The sequence below is a fragment of the Manis javanica genome, chromosome 2 (genome assembly GCF_040802235.1).
Source record: "Manis javanica isolate MJ-LG chromosome 2, MJ_LKY, whole genome shotgun sequence".
Lineage (NCBI taxonomy): Eukaryota > Metazoa > Chordata > Mammalia > Pholidota > Manidae > Manis > Manis javanica.
The window spans coordinates 66,611,671-66,634,826 of NC_133157.1; the positions used below are offsets into that span (position 1 = coordinate 66,611,671).

General features: G+C 36.0%; 1 protein-coding gene across 5 annotated transcripts in view; it reads left to right on the forward strand.

Moving 5' to 3' along the window:
* Positions 1–23,156, forward strand: part of PIP5K1B (phosphatidylinositol-4-phosphate 5-kinase type 1 beta) — a 360,505-nt gene that overhangs the window by 94,072 nt on the left and 243,277 nt on the right. For all 5 annotated transcript variants that reach the window (XM_036991203.2, XM_036991204.2, XM_036991202.2 and 2 more), the window contains exons 2-3: positions 7,882–7,969; positions 18,602–18,670. In XM_036991203.2, the coding sequence (XP_036847098.1) occupies positions 18,602–18,670 (69 nt within the window). In that variant the 5' untranslated portion in view covers positions 7,882–7,969. The remainder of the gene's footprint in view (positions 1–7,881; positions 7,970–18,601; positions 18,671–23,156) is intronic.

Sequence of the window (23,156 nt, forward strand, 5' to 3'; positions counted from 1 at the left end):
GTGGTGATTTTGATGCCCAGTACTGGTATAGGGAATAACAAAGCCAGACTGAGATGGAGGTGCTTGGCAGGGGACTAGGGGTCATGTGTTCATGCATCCACTAAGGGCTTCACTTCTACAAATAAGCTTCACAGCAACAGAGCTTGCCTTGGCAAAATTAAAAATGACTACCTCCCATGGATGTTGTAGGACAGTCAGTTGTAAGTGTCCAAAGAGCACAAGCTAAAGTGCAGAATGCCAAGGGATGATTTGCAAGATTAAATGAGATCATGTATGTGACAGCATCTCCCATATAGTTGCTGCTCAATAAATGATAGTGTCTCTTCATCCCTCAAATTAAGTGAAAGCATTGAAATGTAGAAAGATATGATACAGGGTAAATTACTTATTCCTTAGGCTAATAGAATCGAGACACTAAATACCAGAAAGGATAGAGAAGCAATCAAATAATCAAAATTTTATTGCTTGGCATGTATTATTTTTAGCTGAGCTGGCATCTTAATAATCTAATTATATGACACCATAAATTGGCTTTGTTTAATGTCAGAAATAATTTTAAAAATAAGTTCTAACTGGGAGTCATGTGTCAGATTACATATTAACACATTTCTTACCTAAGGAGACCTGAATCTTACGATTATGTCCTTACTTGATCACTAGAATTTCTGCATTCCAGGCTCTTGCCAGAGACTATAACCTTGACTGTTTCACCATCCAATTCTTATCAAAAGGTTGGTTAAGAGAAATGTATTATGGAGGATTGCCTGAAGGATATGCAGTCCATTCATTCCTCATCTAAAGAGACTAAATTAAACATTCATGGTTTAAGTCATCATCTCTCCATGTAATAGTTTCTTGTCAGCTTCCTTTACTGGGCAGGATTAATGAAAAAAGACACATCTAACCTTATTGAATTTTTGAACTATGTGTTAACAAAACTTTCATTAGGTTTCTAGACAGAGAAAACCAGGAAGTTGCTAAGACAGGCACATCAGACTATCATGAAACTACTCCTCTGTAAGCCGGGAAGCAAGAAGACAGAAAGATGAAAGAAAAGGACTGTGAGCCAAGAGTCCTGTACTGGCCAAGGCATCCAGTCATATATGAGACCAAAGGAAGGACATTTCTGGACATGGAGTGCCTCAGAGAATAATTTCTTTTATTACTAGGGGAAAAAAATGGAATTATAAACATGATTAATCCAGCAAAGACAAAACAAGTAATAGAACAATTTATAGTTCATACACATATTGTCATCATTTATTTAGACTTGACCATAAGTTTTACAGGGTTCATTGCTCATTACTGTTTCTTTGACTCTTTATCTTCCCCTATCCTGACACCTTTGTTCTGATTCAGTTTCATTTGGTTGGATCACTTTTCAAGCTGGTTCCTCAGAAATAGTACATGGATGGTGCTAAGATTGTATCTGGTTTCTTCCATCATATTTGTTCAAGTAGTATGGAGCAGAGCAGTCAGAAAGTAATAATGTTCCAAATATCTCCTCCTGTGGACAAGAAAGAGATGGGGGATGTCATGGGTTCGACTGGCTGGAAGGCACTGGAACAATTTTGGGTGCGAGATGTTTTTTTAGGGTGTGGTGAGTTGAATTATATCCTGACAAAAGATTTGTTGAAGTCCAATCCCCAGTACTTGTGAATGTGACCTTATTTGGAACTAGAGCCTTTGCAGAGGTGATCAAATTAAGATGAGGTCATTACAGTGGGCCCTAACACAGTAAGACTGGTATCCTTATAAGAAAAAAATGCCGGGTCAAGACAACACATGGGGAGAACACTGTATGACAACTGAGGCAGAGACCCGAGTGATGGAGCTGCAAGCTAGGGCACACCAAGGAGCAACAGCCACCACCAGAAGCTAGAAAGAGGCAAGGAAGGATTCCATCCAGAACCTAAGGGGAAGCACGGCCTTAGGGCCAACTAAGCAAGGAGCTGCTGGTCATTCATTCACAGGGTGTGAGCAGCCCCTGGGAGGCCATCCCCTGGGTTAGATGGCTCTCTGCAGAGGCAGACCCCAAAGCTGCTGACAATCAGAGATTCTGCTGACCACTCTCTCAATGGTGAGCAGCCTTCCCTCCTTGAAGGGAAATCTGGCTGCTGCATTCTGTGTCTAGCACAACAGGCCAAAGGAAAAGCATCTGGGTGGTGGGGATGGCATAAAGTCATCTTATTTAAATGAAAAATATAGATATTCTTAGTGATTTAAAAAACAGATAACTGAGCAAATATATGTGCAATAAAAGTTTTTAATTACAAGGAGGAAAAAAAATAGAATTATAAACCTGATCATTTGGAAAAAAGAAAGGGGGCATTACAATTAGCATGTATAGTGTGGGGGGGCACGGGGAGGGCTGTGCAACACAGAGAAGACAAGTAGTGATTTTACAGCATCTTACTACGCTGATGGACAGTGACTGTGAAGGGGTATGTGGGGGGGACTTGGTGAAGGGGGGAGCCTAGTAAACATAATGTCCTTCATGTAATTGTAGATTAATGATACCAAAATAAAACTAATAAAAAAAAACTGATCATTCCAGCAAAGATGAAACAAGTAAAAATAAATGTGTTAACAACAACCATAATTGATAGTGAGCAAATATGATGGGAGTAACACAAATGGAGTCTTAACACACTAGACGTGAATTTGTTGATGTTCCTTTTCAAATGACACAGACCCTTAGGTTGACAAACACAAAAATCCAATTTGCAGCTATTTGTAAGGAACATAGCCAAAACAAAATAAGGACAACTAACAAAGTTGAAGGTGAAGAAGTGGACAAGGATGCTGCAAGCACAAGTAAATAACAGGAAAGCAGAAGTGGTGGTAGTGTATGAACTAAGAGGGGACCCAAGACCAAAATGATTAAGTTAGAAAAGATACTTTTAAGAACAAAGAATACATTCCACAAAGACACTATTATGCACATATCATACATGGGCCAGCTTAGATACAGAAATTTTAAGGCAAAAAACAAAAAGGAGAAAGGAGAATATGATCAAACTATAATCATAGTAGGGAATTTTAATGTATTTCTTTCATAATTTGACAAAGTAGACAATGATATAGGGTTGCAATAATGTAGTGTTTTATACCATGGGCATTTTTTCTCTTGTGTCTATGAAAGATTTACAAAAAGTCCATTTCTATGGCCCTAGGAATAAACTTAATTTGGGGAGAAAAAAAGATATGTTACTTGTCCCATTTTACCCCAGTGTGACAAAACAAGAAATTAGAAATGAAAGAATATTAGTTAAAATGTAAATACTTGAAATTAAGAAACCCTCTTATAGATGATTCCTGGATCAAATTGAAAATCACATCCAAATGACAGATGATTTGGAAATTAAACAAAACACTTCACATCAAAACCTAAGGGGAAATCGTTAATCTATTAGGAATACTTTATAGTCTAAGTGACTTTGGTAGAAGGATGAAAATAAACTATTGCATCTAGGAGATTTTTTTAAAAGTTAAATGAAAAGATATTATTAACACTAAAAGCTAAAATTAATGGAAATGACCACAAACAGTAGGGGAAATCTGACCAATGAAAAAATATACATAACATTAAGAATATATGGACATGCAATATATATAATACATATATACACTATATATATATGTATGTAGACAATATATACAAATGCGCACATACACAACACATCAGGAATAAGGCAAAAACATTACCTGAATCCCAGAAAGGTTAAAGAAATTTGGTAAGAGAATATGATGTGCAACTTTATGGCAACAAATTAAAAAATATAAAGGAAATTGATGGTTTTCTAAAAAATAATAATTATAACTACTAAAATTTCACCCAAAGAGAGGTTATAAGTTCCAAGAAATGAATAATCACAGAAAAAATCTGAGTGTATATAGAGAATGCCTTCCAATTTTATGGAAAATATCAATTCCTTAATACCAAAACCTGATTAACATGGGACAATTGTCCAGTTTTACTCATGAAAATATCCTTAGAAGACTAGTAGAAAATAAAATCCAAGTTAGAGTTTATTCTAGAAATCTAAGAATGATTTTGCATTATGAAACCTTCCCATTTTATATATTGACATAGCACAATAGAGAATAACAGTTTGTGATTATACCAACTGTTTTTGAGAAACATTTCATATAATTAATAGACATTCCTAATAAAAAATTAAATTAGGATATAGTAGAAAGAACCTCCTATGGTACCAAACAGAAGCATTATATTGGATGGCAACTACCAAAGGATTATGTTATGAATGCCTGGCACTACCTCTACTACTCAATTGCTATTACCCAACATTGTTTTAGAAGTTCAGTGAGTGCAATGAGAAAAGAAATAGAGATAAGCTGTATAAATATTGCAGTTGCTATGATCAAGCCTCTACCTAAAATCTCTTAAAATCCTATGAGAGAATGTGATAAAATAACTAGGTGAAAGATATTACATAACACCCAGTCATTTTTCTTTATATGAATTAATAACTGGTTAGAAATGCAAGTAGAAAAATCCCTGTGGGAAAGAGTGGCAAAGTAAAATATCTAGGAATGAATTTAGTAAGACATAACATAAATACAGAAAGTATAACATTGTAATGAAAGACAAAATAACATTTGAAGAAATACAGCACTATGTCTGTTTTTGAGTGGGAAAACTTAAAATTCCAAATATATCAATCCTTCCCGAATTAATACACCAGTTTAATATAATTCCAGTCAGGACCCCAACTTGATGGGGGGGGGCATGTAATCAGATTAATCAATAAGATTTTATAAAAACGTAAATGCAAGAAAATTGCTTTCATTCTTTATTTTTTTATTTTGTTATTAATCTACAGTTACATGAAGAACATTATGTTTACTAGGCTCCCCCCTTCACCAAGTCCCCCCCACATACCCCTTCACAGTTACTGTCCATCAGCGTAGTAAGATGCTGTAAAATCACTATTTGTCTTCTCTGTGTTTCACAGCCCTCCCCGTGCCCCACACACACTAGATATGCTGATCGTAATGCCCCCTTTCTTTTTCCCCACCCTTGTCCCTCCCTTCCCACCTAAACTTGGAAGAAAAATAGTCTGTATGGGCAATTTGCACCAGTAGATATCAAAACTTACTATCATATTAAGACAGTATGACATTAGCTCAAGAATCAACGAGTGTTTGGGATATAATAGTCCAGAAATAGATTGAAGTACATAGGAAGAATTAATATATGCTCAAAGTGGCATAGCTTTCCAGTAAGGAAAAAATAGGTTATTAAAGTAAACAATGCTGAGGCAATTTGAGCTGTCCGTCTAGGGGAAGATGAGGTCAGATTCCATTTGGAGTAAAGATCCAATGTTAAAAATAGAACAGTAAAGGTATAAGAAAGAATATAGGAAAATAAATGTCTAACATCAGGTTGGTTTCTTACCAAGTAGGACAGTAAAGCCATAATCCATAAAGGAAAAATTAGCAGATTTTACTATGTAAAAGTTAAAATGTCGACATGATAAGATACCATAAACAAAGCCAAAAGATGAATAATACCTTGCAACTCATATGACAAAGTTAATGTTTAATATGTTAGGAGATGTTATAAATTGATTATAAAATAAATTAATTTTTTACAGTACAGTATATAAATAAGCAAAGCGCACCAACTGGAAACATAAGTCACCAATAAACTTGTGGAAAGGATAAGCCCCGTTAGTGGAAAGGGACCCTAAATTACAAACTGAAATGCCATTATCTGCTCATCAGATTGGCAAACATTTTAAAGATGGCAAACATCCAGTGCTGATAAGTGTGTCAGTAAGCAAGTATTATTCATGCACCGTTGGACTGATTGCTTCAACCTTTCACAGAGAGAAATGTAGCAATGGTCCTTCAACTAGCTAATGTGCTTATCAAGTTTGGCCCAACTTCTAGGATTCTTTCCCACAGAAGTAGAAGTACTAGAACTTTAAAGATGTTTGCACAAGGCTGTTAATTCCTGCTCTGGTTATAGAAGCCAAACCTGGAGACACTCTGAATGTTCATCCACAAGGAGTGGGTGATTAAATGATGGTGTATTCATTTGTGCAAAGTGATAGTTACTTTAAAATGAGATAGATACATAGATTTGAAAAAAATATCTAAGATATACTAGTAAGTGGCAGAGTGTGTGTACCTGTTTATGTAAACTAGCACAAGGAAGATTTTGGAAAGATATTCAACAACCTATTAACATTGGTTATCTCAGGTGGGAGATTCAAGTGGAACCTTACTTATTTTTAATTTATACCTCTCCATATTTTTTTTACTAAAGTATCATATACAATCTTATGAAGGTTTCACATGAACAACACTGTGGTTTCAGCATTCACCCATATTATCAAGTCCTCACCTCACCCCCGTTGCAGTCACTGTCTTCAGTGTACTAAGATGCTATAGAGTCATTACTTGTCTTCTCCCTGCTGTACTGCCTTCCTCGTGACCTACCTATATTGTGATTATGAATTTTAGTGCCTCTTAATTCCCTCTCCCTCCTTCCCCCTCTACCTTCCCCAACCCCGTCCCTTTGGTAACCGCTAGTCTCTTCTTGGAGTCTGTGAGTCTGCTGCTGCTTTGTTCCTTTAGTTTTGCTTTGTTGTTATACTCCACAAATGAGTATTTGGTACTTGTCTTTCTCTGCCTGGCTTATTTCACTGAGCATAATATCCTCCAGCTCCATCCATGTTGTTGTAAATGGTAGGATTTGTTTTCTTTTTATGGCTGAATAATATTCCATTGTGTATATGTACTACCTCTTTATCCATTCATCTACTGATGGACACTTAGGTTGATTCCATATCTTTCCTATTGTAAATAGTGCTGCGATAAACACAGGGATGCATGTGTCTTTTTTTGTGTCTGGGATCTTGTTTTCTTTGGGTAAATTCCTAGGAGTGGAATTCCTGGGTCAAATGGTATTTCTATTTTTAGTTTTTTGAGGAACCTCCATAGTGCTTTCTGCATAGTTGAACTAATTTACATTCCAGCAACTGTCTAGTAGGGTTCCCCTTTCTCTGCATCCTCACCAGCATTTCCTGTTTCTTGTCTTTTGGATGGTGGCCATCCTAACTGGTGTGAGGTGATATCTCATCATGGTTTTAATTTGCATTTCCCTGATAATTAGTGATGTGGAGCATCTTTTCATGTGCCTGTTGGTCATCCGAATTTTTCCTTCAGAGAAGGGTCTGTTCAGATCCTCTGCCCATTTTTTAATCGAGTTATTTGTTTCTTGGGTGTTAAGGCATCTGAGTTCTTTATATATTTTGGATATTAACCCCTTATCAGATAATGTGTTTACCTCTGTATTTTTAAAACTGGTTATCATGAGCCAAGAGTCTGTGCTATATAAAAACATTAAAAAAATACAGCAAAAGTTCTTTGAACTTGTGTCATCTGAAAAATCCTCATGTATCACAGGGATAATATTGAAAAATTGTCCACACATCACATGGGGTCTCTTTTCTGAAGACCAACAGAAGAAATTTCCACTCCAGCCTCAACCCCCTGACATCTGTGGTGTGTTTGAACAACTGGTCTCTTTTATCTTATGGACATTGGGCATTTAGGTAACTGATCAATACTTCCTTTGCTGTGGCCACTAGGAATCTCAGAGTCAAACTGGAGACTGTACAGGGTGTTCAATGACTATACTGGGTCACATGGCTTAACATTCTATGCACAGCCCATAGTGCTGGTGTCATCTTGTTCCCTGTCTTTATTTTCTGTCATACACTTTGCTTCCTGTATCTTAGTTTTAATTGATTGCTTTGTATGTATCTCTATAGCCACCCCTGATCCTTTATGGGAGATGAGGTGAAGATATGAATAAATAATAACCAGTGATATCTATTTTAACAGGAACCTGGGAAGGAAAACAATTTCAGTAATGAGTAACAGGCCACCCATCATGAACAACTACAGATGACTTCCCATTTCATTTATAAAGGTAAGGAAATACAGGCTTTATCTTTGATTAATTCCAACTAACTCATTACAGAACCCTTATCTCTTTTATATTTATTTAAAAATATTCTAAATCAAGGGTCTAGTTCATGACTTTTAACTCTGACAAATTTTAACTCTAACAAATTATTGGATTTAAAACAAACAACAAGCAAATAGAAGCATAAGAAACGTTGTGAATGTCAGGATGCCTAAAGAGGCAGAACCCAAGCGATGTGATCTCTGCTATTAATTAATTTTTGTGTGGTTAAATTTTTGAATAGCATTATTAGTACTTTCCTTATTTTTAAATGTAGCAATGCTCACTGCAGAATACTTAGAGAATATAGCCAAATATAAAAATGAAAACCCAAAACATTCATAGTACTTTTGTGAGTTTCTTTCATCCTTCCTTTTATGCGCACGTAGAAATGTATGTGATTATAATGTTTTAATAAACAATGTTTTTAACTTACCTTGGTATCTATAGTTACAAATGATGCACCTTAACTGGTGCAGGAACATAGCACATCTAGGAACAAATAGTAATTACCGCTGTGACCATTTTAATAGCCATTGCAGTTTACCAGAAGACCCCGGGCATTTCATTTGCCTCTCCTACATGGACGCCTTGGTTAATAGGTCCATGTGACCTTGTCAAACATTGCCCTATAGAGAAAACCTTTGAATCCAGTGATATTTCATGGCCTCCCTTTATCAATATTACTTCCATAGCACTGCTTAAAGGGAATTGTTTTTTAAAAAAAATGGTCTACCTCCTTCTCTCCTCCTCTTCCCTGCTATCCAGTCAGGGGGGCTTTATGAAGAAATAAAAAAAGAGCATCCATTGTCAGCTGTCCTTCACTCATGCCAATTAGCTAACCCCTCATAAAGGTAGTTTTTTTCAAACATTCTTGAGAATGGCTCCTGAAGTTTTCCGGTCTGAAAAGTGAAATTATTGGCATGGCATTCTTTAGGGAGGTCTTCATTCTGCTGATTCTATGAAACAGTTGAAGGTTAAAGAAAATCCAACTCTTACTTTTTGTCATTAGTACATTCTAAATTGGAGATGCAAGCACACCTTAATATAGAAATGGGCTAAAGCTTTGTACAATTTACTTTGTACAAAGAAATACAAAGAACCAAATTAACATGACAAAAATATTTGCCTTTACTATTAATCATATAAATGCAAAATGAAATGTTTTTGCCCAAAGTTAAATTTGCAGTGTTTGATTTATTTGATTTTATCTATTTTATTTATTTTCTCAAAGACCCAGCTCTTATTTTCATTGATTTTTTTCTACTGTCTTATTCTGTTATATTTTATTTATTTCTGCTCTGATCTTTGTTATGTCCCTCCTAGTAATTTTGGGTGTCATTTGTTCCTCTTTTTCTAGTTTCTTTAATTGGGCTTAGACTATTTATTTGGGATTGTTCTTGTTTCTTGAGGCAGGACTGTATTGTTATGTACTTCCCTTAAATTTTTAAATGATTGGAAATTATGAATAATTTGATTAAAATAATCAAGGAGACTTTCTCATATTTTTTGAAACTTAATTTAACTCCAAAGTAGTTTGCAGATAGTTTTGAGATCTGGTTATGTCAGAAAAATGAAAATGTGGCATATTCAGTAGCATTTTATATTTTAAAAAATGGGATCAATCTTACATAGAGATTATTTCTACTGAAGCATCTACAGCCTAAGAGTTTTTTTCACTGATGGAGGAAGTTATAAGAAGTTGATGATACTGCCATTTATTTTCTGTCAACTCTCTAAAGTGGCACCTTCCAAGGAATCCTGTATACATTGTGACTGATGGTGTCAGACCTCTAAATTATATCCTTACCACCTTCCTTCAGGGGCTTAGCTCACTTCCCAAGAACAACACACCCAGGCAGATGGAATCAGATGCTGCCAACATTGATCTAATGGCTGTTACTATCTTTCTTATCAATTAATTAATTCATTCATTCTACAGATACTTATTAAGCATCTGTTTTGTGTAGTTAAGTGTTTGAGGTACATCAGCAAACAAAACAGACTAAAATTCTAGGCTCTGTGGAGTTTTAAATTCTTCAGGAGTAGACAGACCAAAACAAACAAAACCCATTATAGTAAGTCAGTGAACTCTAGTATGTTAGACACTAATGAGTGCTACAGGGAAAACAAGAAAGACTAAGGCAAGTTAAGGTGAAGCAGGAGTGTGGAGACAGGCAGGAGCTAAACAGGATGCCATTTAAAATGGACAGTCAAGCTAAGCAGTGAAGATAAATCAACATTTGAGCAAAGACCTGAAGGAGACAAGCAGGTGTCTAGGGAAGATTGCTGGGGCATAGCAAAGGCAAAAGCCCTAATGCAGCAGCACTCTGGCATGTTCGGGGCCCAGGAAATGATATCTGAGGCAGTGTGAGTGAGGAGGAGTGAAGGGGGTAATTTAGAGGCGCTGAGGTCAGAGAAGGAATGGAAAAGAGAATGGGTAAATAGTATAGAGTCTCATGGGCCATTGTAAAGATTTTGGCTTTTACTCTGGGTGAAATGGGAAACCATTTCAGGGTCTTAAGGGAAGAGTGGCCCGATTTGACTAGATTTAAAGATGGTATATTCTGGCTACTATGGTGACAGTAGACTGTGGGAAAGCCCTCTTGAGAGGTGATGAAAATAATCCATGCATGAGAGTATAATGGCTCTCCCCAGGGATGTGCAGCAGGAGTGGCAATGGGCTTCCGGATGTTTTTCAATTGCTGACACACTGGCTGTGGTAGAAGGGAAGAAGGACTCCAAGATTTGTGGCCTGAGCAGCAAGACATTGGAAATGCCCTTAACTGAGGTGCAGAAGGTGCAAATGAAAGGCCATTTTGGAGGGAGTATCGGGAATGGGGTTTAAGATAGGCTAAATTTGAGCTCTTAGATATCCAAGTGGACATATCAAGAAGACAATTGAATAAGCAAGCCTAGAGTTCAGAAGAGAGACCTGGATGGTATTTAGGGATTCCCAAGAGAGGGAGTATGGATAGAGAAGAGAGCCAAGGACTCAGTCTGGGACACTCCAACACTAAAAGGTTAATGTGAGAGAGAGGAAAGAGGAACCATCTAAGGAGACTGAGACGTGACTAAGGAGGTGGAGAGAAGTTAGGACCAAAAGAGTATGGTTCCCTAGAAGCCAAGTAAAGAAAATCAGGGAAGAAGGATGGATCATCTATATTGATAATCTGGAAGGTCAGGCAAAATGAGGGCCTAGAATTATCCAATGAATTTGACAACATGGAAGTCATTTGTGACCTTGATGAGGACGTTCTCAGGACAGTGGTAGGAGGAAAACCCTGATGAGAGTGCATTACAGAGAGAATATGAGAAAAGGATTCAAGAATTGAGAGTAGAGAAACCTTTTTCAAGGATTTTTGCTACAAGAATGAATAAGGAAGTAGAGGGAAGTGGAATCAAAAGAAGACTTTGTTTTTTAAGATGGAAGAAATAGCAGAATGCTGATGGGAATGACATAGAGCAAGAAAATTGATGAGAGAATGGGGAGAGCTGCAGGAGTGATTTCCTTGAGTAGATGAAAGTAGACAGAATTGCATTATTTAAATAAACTTTTATATTTGGAAATGATTAACTTTTGCCACATACATTACTGTTATTTCCCAGCTTGTTGGTTGACTTTTATTCAGAATCTACTTTGACATTAAGAAGTTGATAATTTTGAATAGTCAAATCAATTATTTTCATTTGTAACTTTTTAGCTTATAAAAATCTTTACCTATTCAGGGATCAAATATCAAATAAATACTTATATATTCTTAAAGTGATTGTGTAATTTGGGATTTAGTGGAGGGCTACAAGGTTTGAATTGGTTTGAACACTAAACCTAATTTAATAAAACCTTTCAGATGTTCTAGCTCCACTATTACTCAGAGCTCACCAAAATATTATAAAGAGATTAGAAAATCAATTATTCTTTACATGAATTAAGCAGATATATTGTGGGAAGCAGTAGTGTGTAAATACTTGTCCCTGAAAACTCCACAATCTGATATGGACAGAGTGAATGGACACCAGTGGAACTGGAAATTTATCCAAGAGAATATTTTGACTGATGGGTAGCAATAGAGCTGGTGAGGTCGGCTTACCATTCTCTCACTTTCTTGGGTAATTTTTCAGTCACATCATGTTCATGGGATCCGTTTATTTCCAGTGCAGAGAAACGGCTAGCAAATTCTGACGTTTACTACACTCCGTTTATTAGAAGCCGAAGATTTAAAATATGCTTCAGAGGCTTAAGAAAATGTCAGAAGTTTTACCTCTCCGTGGTGCATAGAATAGCCTTCATACAATTTAAGATTAAGACCTTAAACATCATGGTTCCCTGGTTATGTAGTTATCCTTGTTTACCATTAGGTAACTGGCTTTAAAAATTCAGATGAATTGAAAGTTAAATGAAAAAATCTTATCATGAAAAAGTGATAGGAACACATACTTAAACATCTGATTTCTCACGATGAAAAAAATATTTATTTAAAGGCGGTGGAAGAAGTCACAAAGGTAATCAATAGTTTTAAGTATGAAAAAATGTAGAACTTCTTTGAAACCCATGGCTTCAGCATTTAGTTGAGTTCTTCCAATAAAAAAATTCAGCACAGACAGTATGTACTTAAAATTTTATAAAATTATGTATTTTGATGGAAAAATTAACTTCTCTATGTCACAATTATAAAACAACAATTACAACACAACAGCATGGAAAATAATAATAATGTGCTTGGAAACAGATTAATAACCTTTATCCATAAAATCAATAAAGAAACCACTAATATTAATAATAATAATAGGTAAGTATCAATAACTATGTAACACTAAGACTCCAATAAGTAAATGGACAAAATAGTAGAAAATTCAAAAGAAATACAAATTTCTAAAAAAAAAAAGATACATAAACAATGTTAACCTTCACTAATAGTTTTCAGAGATGCAGTTGGAAGTCAGGATATGTTTTCTTTCTCCAGTCAAATTAGCAGACCTGATTAAGATGATAGTAGTCACTGCTGTGTGTATGATGAAACCTACTGCCACTCACTGCTGATAGTATGAATGGGTATATTCTTCTTGGAAAGAAATTTAGCTATATTTAGTAAGAGATTTCAGTTTTTTAAAGGCCTAGTAATTATAGGAATCTAGTCCAAGAGAACATTGCAGTTGGACAGAAACAAGTACAAAATAATTATTGTATTATTTGCAGAAGCAAAACCCTCAGACCACTTAAACTATCCTTCAGTATTAGCATTATTAACTAAAGTATTAACACACAATTGTGTTCACACAGTGGTATTCCTTGCAAGTTGAAAAAAATATTCTTTTTTTTAATTGAAGTATCATTGATATACAATCTTATATTGGTTTCAAGTATACAGCACAGTAGTTCAACAGTTACCCATATTATTAAATCCTCACCCCCACTAGTGCCGTTACTATCTATCAACATAGGAAGATGTTACAGGAATATTGGCTATGTTCTCCATGCCATACTACTAGCCTCATGACCAGTTTATATTATGATTGAGAATTTTTGTGCCCTTTTATCCGCCTTACCACTGATCCCAATCCCTCCCCCATAGTAAACACTAGTCACTTCTCAGTGTCTACATATCTACTGCTATTGTGTTCATTTTGTTTTATTTTTAGATTCCACAAATAAGTGAAATCATATGGTATTTGTCTTTCTCTGACTGGCTTATTTCACTTAGCCTATACTGTCTAGGTCCATCCATGTTGTGGCAAATGGCAGGATTTCTTTTCTTTTTATGGTTGAATAATATTCCAATGTGTGTAAGTACCACATCTTCTTTATCCATTCATCTATTGATGGGCATTTAGGTTACTTCCATAACTTGGCTTTTGTAAATAATGCAGCAGTAAACATACAGGTGCATACATTTTTTTTTCAATCAGAGATTTTGTTTTCTTTGGGTAAATTCTGAAAAGTGGAATTACTGGTTATTATGATATTTCTATTTTTAGTGTATTAAGAAACCTCTATACTACCTTCCACAGTGGCTGTACCAATTTACATTCCTACCAACTGTGGTTCCCTTTTCTCCACAACCCTACCAACACTTGTTATTTCTTGTCTTTTGCATAATGGCCATTCTAACTTGTGTGAGATGATAACTCACTGTGATTTTGATTTGCTTTTCCCTTTTATTAGCAATATGGAGTGTCTTTTCATTTACCTGTTGGCCATCTGTATTTCTTCTTTGAAGAAATGCCTGTTAAGTCCTCCACCCATTTTTTTTAACTGGGTTATTTGTTTTTGGGGGTTTTGAGGCATATGAGTTCTTTATATATTTTGGGTGTTAACCCGTTATTGGATAAATCATTTGTGAATATATTCTCCCATACTGTAGGTTGCCTTTTGTTCTGCTGATGGTGTTCTTTGCTGTACAGGAGCTTTTTAGTTTGGTGTATTCCCACTTGTTTATTTTTTATTTTGTTTCCCTTGCCTGAGGAGATGTGTCCAGGAAAAAATTGCTCATGCTTATGTTCAAGAGATTTTTGCCTTTGTTTCTTCTAAGAGTTTTATGGTCTTACATCTTACATTCAGGTCTTTGACCATTTCAAGTTTACTTTTGTATATGCAGTTAGATAGTAATCCAGTTTCATTCTCTTGCATGTAGCTGTCTAGTTTTCCCAGCACTATTTGTTGAAGAGGATGTCTTTTCCCCATTGTATATCTCCTTTATCATATATTCATTGACCATATATATGCATGGGTTTCTCTCAGGACTCCCTATTCTATTCCATTAATCTATGGGTCTGTTCTTGTGCCAGTACTGTACTGTTTTGATTACTATAGCTTTGTAGTATAGCTTGAATTCTGGGAGTGTAATACCCCTAGCTTTTTTCTTTCTGGATTGCTTTGTTTGTTTGGGGTCTTTTGTGTTTGCATATGAATTTTACAATTATTTGATTTAGTTCATTGAAAATGCCTCTGATATTTTGATAGACATTGCACTGAATCTGTAAATTGCTTTGGGCAGGATGGCCATTTTGACAATATTAATCTTCCTATCCATGAGCACAGGACAGATTTTCATTTATTAGTGTCTTCTTTAATTTCTCTCATGAGTGTCGTATAGCTTTAAGAGTACACATTCTTTCATCTCTTTGGTTAGGTTTATCCCTAGGTATTTTATTCTTTTTAATGCAATTTTAAATGGAATTGTTTTCCTGATTTTATACTAGTTCACTCTTGGAACATAATAGGTTTCTGTGTATTAATTTTGTATCCTGCAACTTTGCTGAACTATTACTCTAATAGTTTTTTGGTAGAGTCTTTAGGGTTTTCTATGTATAATGAAATGTCATGTCATCTGCAAACAGTGGCAGTTTAATTTCATCCTTAACAATTTGGATGCCTTTTGTATCTTTATCTTGTCTGATTGTTGTGGCTAGGATCTTCAGTACCATGTTGAATCAAAGTGGGGAGAGTGGGCATCCTTGTCTTGTTCTTGATCTTAGAGGAAAAGCTTTCAGCTTTTTGCCATTAAGTATGATGTTGGCTGTAGGTTTATCATATTTTGCCTTTATTATGTTGTATGCACCCTCTATACCGATTTTATTAAGACTTTTTTACCATGAATGGATGTTGAATTTTGTCAAATGTTTTTAAAGCATCTATTGAGATAATCATGTGGTTTTTATTCTTTTTGTTAATGTGGTATATCACAATGATTTATTTACAAATATTATACTATCCTAGCCTCCCTGGAATGAATCCCACTTGGTCATGATGGATGATCCCTTTGATGAACTGGGTTTGCTAATATTTTGTTGAGAATTTTTGCATCTATGTTTATCAGAGATACTGATCTGGAATTTTCTTTTTTTGTGTGTGGTGTCTTTGGTTTTGATATTAGAGTGATGCTGGCCTCACAGAATGAGTTTGGAAGTATTCCCTCCTCTTCTACTTTTTCAAATACTTTTAAAAAGATGGGTATTAGCTCTTCTTTAAGTGTTTGGTAGAATTCAGCTGTGAAGCCATCTGGTTTTGGTCTTTTGTTTCTTGGGAGTTTTTTGATTATCAGTTCAATTTCATTGCTGGTAATTGGTCTGTTCAGATTTTCTGTTTCTTCCTTGGCCAGTCTTGGAAGGTTGTATTTTTCTAGGAATTTGTCCATTTCTTCCAGGTTTTCCAGTTTATTGGCATATAATTTTTCATAGTACTCTCTAATAATTCTTTGTAGTTCTGTGGTTTCTGCTGTGACTATTCCTTTTTCATTTCTGGTTTTGTTTATTTGTGCAATCTTTCTCTTTTTCTTGATATGTCTGGCTCAGAGTTCATCTATTTTGTTTATTTTCTCAAATAACCAGCTTTTGGTTTCATTGATTTTTTTTCTATTGTTTTATTCTTCTCTATTTTATCTCTGCTCTGATCATTATTATATCCCTCCTTACAAACTTTGAGTTTCATTTGCTCTTTTCTAGTTTCTTTAATTGGGAGCTTGAACTGTTTATTTGGGATTGTTCTTGTTTCTTGAGGTAGGCCTGTATTACTATGTGCTTCCCTCTTAGACCCCCTTTTGCAGCATCCCACAAATTTTGGACTGTTGAATTTATGTTTTCATTTGTCTCCATGTATTGCTTTATTTCTGTTTCAATTTGTTCATTGATCCATTGATTATTTAGAAGCATGTTGTTTATCATCTATGTGTTTGTAGGCTTTTTTGTTTAATTTATTTCTAGTTTAATACCACTGTGGTCTGAGAGTTGCTTGATACAGTTTCAATCTTTTAAAATTTATTGAGGCTCTTTTTGTGACCTAGTATATAATTGATTTTGGAGAACATTCCACGTACACTTGAAAAAAATGCGTATCCTACTACTTTTGCTTGGAATGTACTTTAGATATCTGTTAAGCCCATCTGGTGTAATGTGTTGTTCAATGCCTCTGTTTTCTTATATATTTTCTGTCTGGTTGATTTATTGATGTGAGTGGTGTGTTAAAGTTGCCTAAAATGAATGAGTTGCAGTTTATTTCCCCCTTTAGTTCTTTTAGTATTTGTTTTACACATTTAGGTTCTCCTATGTTGGGTGCATATATATTTATAATGGTTATATCCTCTTGTTGGATTGATCCCTTTATTATTATATAATGTCTTTCTTTGTCTCTCGTTACTTTCTTTGCTTTTATGTCTATTTTGTCTGATATAAGTACTGCTACTCCTGCCTTTTCTCCCTATTATTTGCATGAATTATCTTTATCCACCCCTTCTCTTTCAGTCTGTGTATATCATTTGGTCTAGAATGAGTCTTGTAGATGGCATACAGATGGGTCTTGCTTTTTTATCCATTCAGCCACTCTGTGTCTTTTGATTGGTGTATTCAATCCATTTACATTTAAGGTAATTATTGATAGGTATGTACTTATTGTGATTTTGGTTTCCAGTTGTTTTTATAGTTCCTCTCTGTTCCTTTCTTCCTCTCTTACTCTTTTCTCATTATTTAATGGTTTTCTTTAATGCTGTGATTGGATTTCTCTTTTTTACCTATTATAGGCTTTAGGTTTGTGGTTACTGTAGGTTCAAGGATAATTTTCTAACTATATAACAGTCTATATTAAGTTGATTGGTCTATTTCAATCAAGCACACTCTAAAAATACTTTTTTCTTATTCCTTCTCCACAGTTTGTGTATTAGATATCATAATCTGCATTTTTGTGTGTGTGTTTGTAGCCCTTGACTGATTTTGTTTATAGTTGGTTTTACTACTTTTGTTTTATTTTAATTTCATACTTGCCTGGTAAGTAGTCTACTTACTGTGGGTTTATTTTCACTGGTGAAAACTATTTAGGATGAGGAACTTTTCCATCTACAGAAGTCCCTTTAACATATCCTGTTGTGATTGTTTAGTGGTTATAAATTCCTCAACCTTCATTTATCTGGGAAATATTTAATCTCCCCTTCAAATTTGAATGATAATCTTGCTGTGTGGAGGATTCTTGGTTGAAGGTCCTTCTGTTTCAATACATTAAATAAGAAAAAATTCTTACAATGAGATTTTTATAATCAAATGAGAAAATCAGTATTAGATAATTGCTAAGTGAAAAATGCTGGGTAAAATGATATCATAATATTTTTAGTATGAAAGTGCATGGAACAAAAGGTGGAAACAAATATGCCAAATGTGAATAGTAAAGTTGCCCAAGGGCAGTAGACTGAGTAATTTTTTGTTCTGATTCATAGTTTTGGTACTTTCCAGATATTTTTATGGGAAGCATCTAGAACCGTAAGAAAGTGTGTTTTGGTTTTTATTTTTTTTTAAGAGACTCTGTAGAAAGAAACTTAACACACATGCTAGGAGCTTGGACTTCCATAGTATCTTTCTTAGAGCATGTGAAGTAATCTATTCTACCAAAATGATTTAGAAATAAAGATTTAAAGATTTCTTTTGGGAAGATTGGGGAACTCAGGGTTTTCTTTTTAGTATTCTGAGAAATCTCTTCCTATCTTGCAGACAATAGTGATAACAACAAAAATACAACAAAACTGATCCTCTACTTAAAAATATTATTAGCATTTTTGTTTTACAAATTTAGGTGCTTAGAATTGTCAATTCAAATAGGTACTTTTTCTCATGTAGATGTCGTCTGCTGCTGAAAATGGAGATGCAGCACCTGGAAAACAAAATGAAGAGAAAACCTATAAAAAAGTGAGTATTTTATTTTTCTTTTCTTCAACTCAGAAAGGGAGCAATTCTATTGTTTGGAAGGTTAATATTGCCATTGGCCTTTTATTCTTCCAAAGCAATTATCTGTAAATTGCTGCCTTAGTTTTCTAGTGCAGAAATAAATTACCACAAGTGTGGTGACTTTTACTCTTTCAAGGATAGCCAGCAAAAAGTTTTGTTATAAAGTACACGAGCCATGTGATCTGACCACATATTTAGGTCATGTAACTAACATGATACATATTTCTTGGTCCATTTTCATGTGGGAGAATGTCCCCTTTTCCCTTGTATATCTTTTCTTCTGACTTTTCTACTCAGCCAGACCTAGAAATATAAACAGGGAAGTTGCAATTCCAGAGTGATAATGTGGTTGGGGAAGAGTTGGGTGAGATTCAAGAGCTCACAAATGTCACGTTATACCTTAGAAAATTTGTAAATTTGGCCAAAGGCAACAATACACTTATTTATGGTTAGACATAGGTGGAAACCAAATCCTGTCTTATTTACCCAAGACTCCTTGTGAATATAGCTGAGCAAGAGACCAACACAGAGATGGTCAAAGTGTAACCAGTCACTACTTCAGATCAGTTGCAGGCAGTTTTCTCATTCATCATTAAGATGCACTGTAATTCTTGACTGAATTCTGATCTACAGGAATTTCTTATTGGTGCAAAAGTAATAGAATGTGACCATGAGATCTTGGAGCTTGCTAAGTGTCTTGCTCAAGAATTAGAAAAGTAGGTGTTCTATTATTAGAGGTATGATTCTATGATTAATGTTACTAATAAGATATTTGACTCAGCAATGTTGGGAAGGTTAGTAAAAATCAAATTCTAAGATAGCAAATAATTCTAATAAATTCTAATAAATAAGAGATGCAGGAAACTTGAGAGGACAAAAAAAGCACCAAGGTTTTTTTTTTTTTTTTTTTTTTTAATGTGTGATGACATAGGGACTTTTTGATGATCTCTGATTTTAAAAGAAAGATAAACAGTAACCAGTGCAGGGAGATGTATACAACCTCTGTAGAAGAAAAGCACCAAAAAGGTAGAGCATGCCTGGGACTTTAGCCCTCAGTAATTGTGATATCAATGGGCAAAGCAGGAAGGGGGGATCACTTACAGAAATTGTTGCTTTACTAATGGATAGCTATTCTGCTTAACTATTGGATTTAATTTTTCCCCTTAAGCCAAAAGGTCTTCAAAGTGGAGGCGTTATTGGCAGGTAGGAGAAGTGATGAGAGTCATATTAGCAATTGCAAATGTGTTGGTCTCTAGGCCTATATGAACCATTTCCCAGATGAACGAATTTGCAACTAGAGCAGGGGAACCACTCACTAAGTGTGAGCATTGAAAAATTGGGAGAATGGAATAGTTATCAAAAGGCAGGAAATAAACAAATATCATCCCTAATTTCAAAAATGAGGAAGAGGTACATTCTGGAAACCAGACAGAATCAGACTGTGCCTTGGCATAATTTGAGCATGGGTTAGTGAACATACAGTTTAGGTACATTCTGAGAAGAAGCATGTCTTACACACCTGCAGAGGTTTAAAAAGATACAGTTTATGTCATAGTAACTACATTTCCTATTATGAAAGTCATTAAATTCATTGCAGATAAGAAGACTTCTCAAGTTTAATGAGTTTTGACTTAAAGGCACCTGGAACATTCTTGTGGCATCCTTTCAGGCAATTTTCAGGTGAAAAATTCGGATTAAATATTATGAATAGTGTGTTTGTATGGCTGGACTCATGGTCCCAAAGAATGGCAGTTTACCCCCTATTCACTTAGTCTCTCTATCAGCATGATGACACTTTGTAGCTTAATACTTTTTCCTACAACCTTAATAAAGACATATAAGTTGTGCTTTGCTAATGTGCAAATAACAAAACGTGGGAATGATAACAGACTAGATGAGGGTCATCAAAGCTTGTATGCATTTCATGAACTATTCTCTTTTACGAATATCTTAAATATCTTTCCCAGTCCTAAAGCCCTAACCATGGGGCTTTTTAATAAGGAGCTTTGATGACCCATTGGGTTTTTTTTGACTGTGACTGAAGTCAATCTGGGTTAAGAACCCCCAATCCACTACGCTAGGCATAAGAAAGATATCAAAGGACTTTATAAAGAATCTACGGTTGAGTAGGAGAGGAAAGACATGAAAACAGTTTTAGAACACAGTTGCTTATAATAAAGTGTTCAAAAGAGGAGAATCAATACAGGTTCGAGTTAAGGAGCAGGCTTAGGCTTTATCAAGCCCCAGATTTATTGGGCAGCTGCCAGCAACACTCAGCATCTTGAGTGCTATGAGTTCCATGTGTTTTTAGGAAACACTCAGTGTTCAGGGAACAATGTTATACTCTCAGAGTCTTGATTATTTGCAAGTGATTACTTGGGCTAGCTGCTTTTTGTTCTCCCACTTAACTATTTCCCTAATCTGTTATCAGTTCTTGACAAGCCCAGGAAGAATGGCTAAAATCAATTGGTGAGGTAAATGTTTTCAGCTAATGGCTACAATAAGAATTTTTAATTTAGCTGCTTAAAAGCAAACACATTGCCCATTAAGGCCTGCCTAGCTGTGTTTACAGAGGGTACTATTTCCATTCTCAGTTCATTTATTGAGTGTCTTCAGCAAGATTTATAAGCTCAAAAGCTCCCAGGGCCCAGGCTGGTAACAAGGGAGTGAACTAACCAGGGGGAGAGTGGTAAACAGGAGCATGCATGCCTTCTTTAAAAGGGCAGGTGGCACTCAGCTCTAGCTGCCAGAGCTGTGCAGGGATGCTCGCCCAGGGGTACCACATATACTGATGCTTCAAAAAACCAAAGATGTGGATTCTGATACGAAACCTCCCAATTTGTAAAGGTTGGCAACTGATTCAAAATTTTTCAAAAGCATACTCTGGGCAGAATAACACATTTTCAAACATCTCTGGCCCTCACACAGTGGCCAGTTTGTAACCTCAGTACTATTTGGGTAGAAATCTGAGATAGAAGATGAAGATGCAGAAAAAATGCACATAAGACCTGGTGCCTGCTTCCTATGACCATACAATTTATTAAGAGAAAAAAATAGAGACCCATGTGAAAAAATTAAATAATGACTCAAATTGATGTTAAGTGCCAAGACAAGTGGCATTTCACTTAATCCTCTGGCAAGTCCTGACGAGCCCAAAGCACATCCCAGGCTTCTGGGGGATATGTCCTTTCCTTAGACTTTTTCATCAGCAGAGCATTTTGTTGGGATAAAATTTTTCTAGTTGCCTCATTGCTTTTTGTCATGACAGAAAATCCCACTCATTAGTGGATGGGGAATTGTTTTACTTACCCATTTGTCTCAATGGGGAATCGCACAGGTACAATCAGGATGACAATTATTTTGTCTGAGGGACAAGAAAGCCAATGTCAGTGTTTAGGTAAAATAGCAAGGAATTTTGGAGGTGTGGGCTGGCTCTGAAGGACAGCTAGCCTTGAGTGCTGGTTGAAAAGTCTGCCCATTAGGACTTTCTGCAGTGATGGTAATGATGTATAATCTGCACTATTATAGTAGCTACACACTGTGTGTGGCTATTGAGCATCAAAATGTGTCCAGTTTGTTTGAGGAATGAGTTTTTATTTTAATTGTAGTTAAATTTAAATAAGCACATGTGGCTGATGGCTACCTTGTTGGACAGCACGATTATAGCCATGAGATACCGTACCATTGGTTCGGAGATGAGTGACATGATGACATGACAGTAATAATTGCAAGGAAGGTTGACTGAAAGTTTCTAATCAGAGTAACTACTAGAAATTTTCTACCACTGATGGAACTAGAGAAGTTTGAGGAAGACACTTTTTTTTTTTTTAATAAGGTGAGAGACTTAGAAGGAAGGCAGAAGGCAGATGTCAGTTCACTTCAAGAGTGGCTGAACTTCAGGTATACTGATACTGAGATCTGAGTTTTCTCTCTTTTATATGTGAAGATATTGCCTACCCGACCCACCCTTCAGAACGAACAGATGTCAGTATGGTTTGGTGACCTGTCAAAGTCACATAGTAGTTCTTTGCCAGGGGGATTTTTAAATCTCTGGCCACATGAGGCGTTAATTTTGTGACTTGTCCATTGGAATTGATTGGTGTTTCCCAACCACCTGGACTGACATGGGAGCTTGTTGCCACCGTGTGCATTGCTTCCTCTCATCTCTCCACCCAAAGGTTGTCTTTCCAGGCCTCTCACCCCTCCCTCTTCAATGTCTCCCTCCACGCTGGGCCAGCCCGCAGTAGGGCCCCCTGGAGAGTCTGTGGTTGGGGACTCCGCAGGCTGCTGTGGGGCGGGTGGAGGGGGCCTGCCTTCAGCACCCACACGCCAGCTGCTGCTGTGCTGTGCATCTCTCTAACTGGTCTCCACCATGAAGAGTGCCCCTCGACAGCACTCAGAATGCTCTAGGGGATAAACTGGCCAGACTAGGACTTGACCCAAGTTC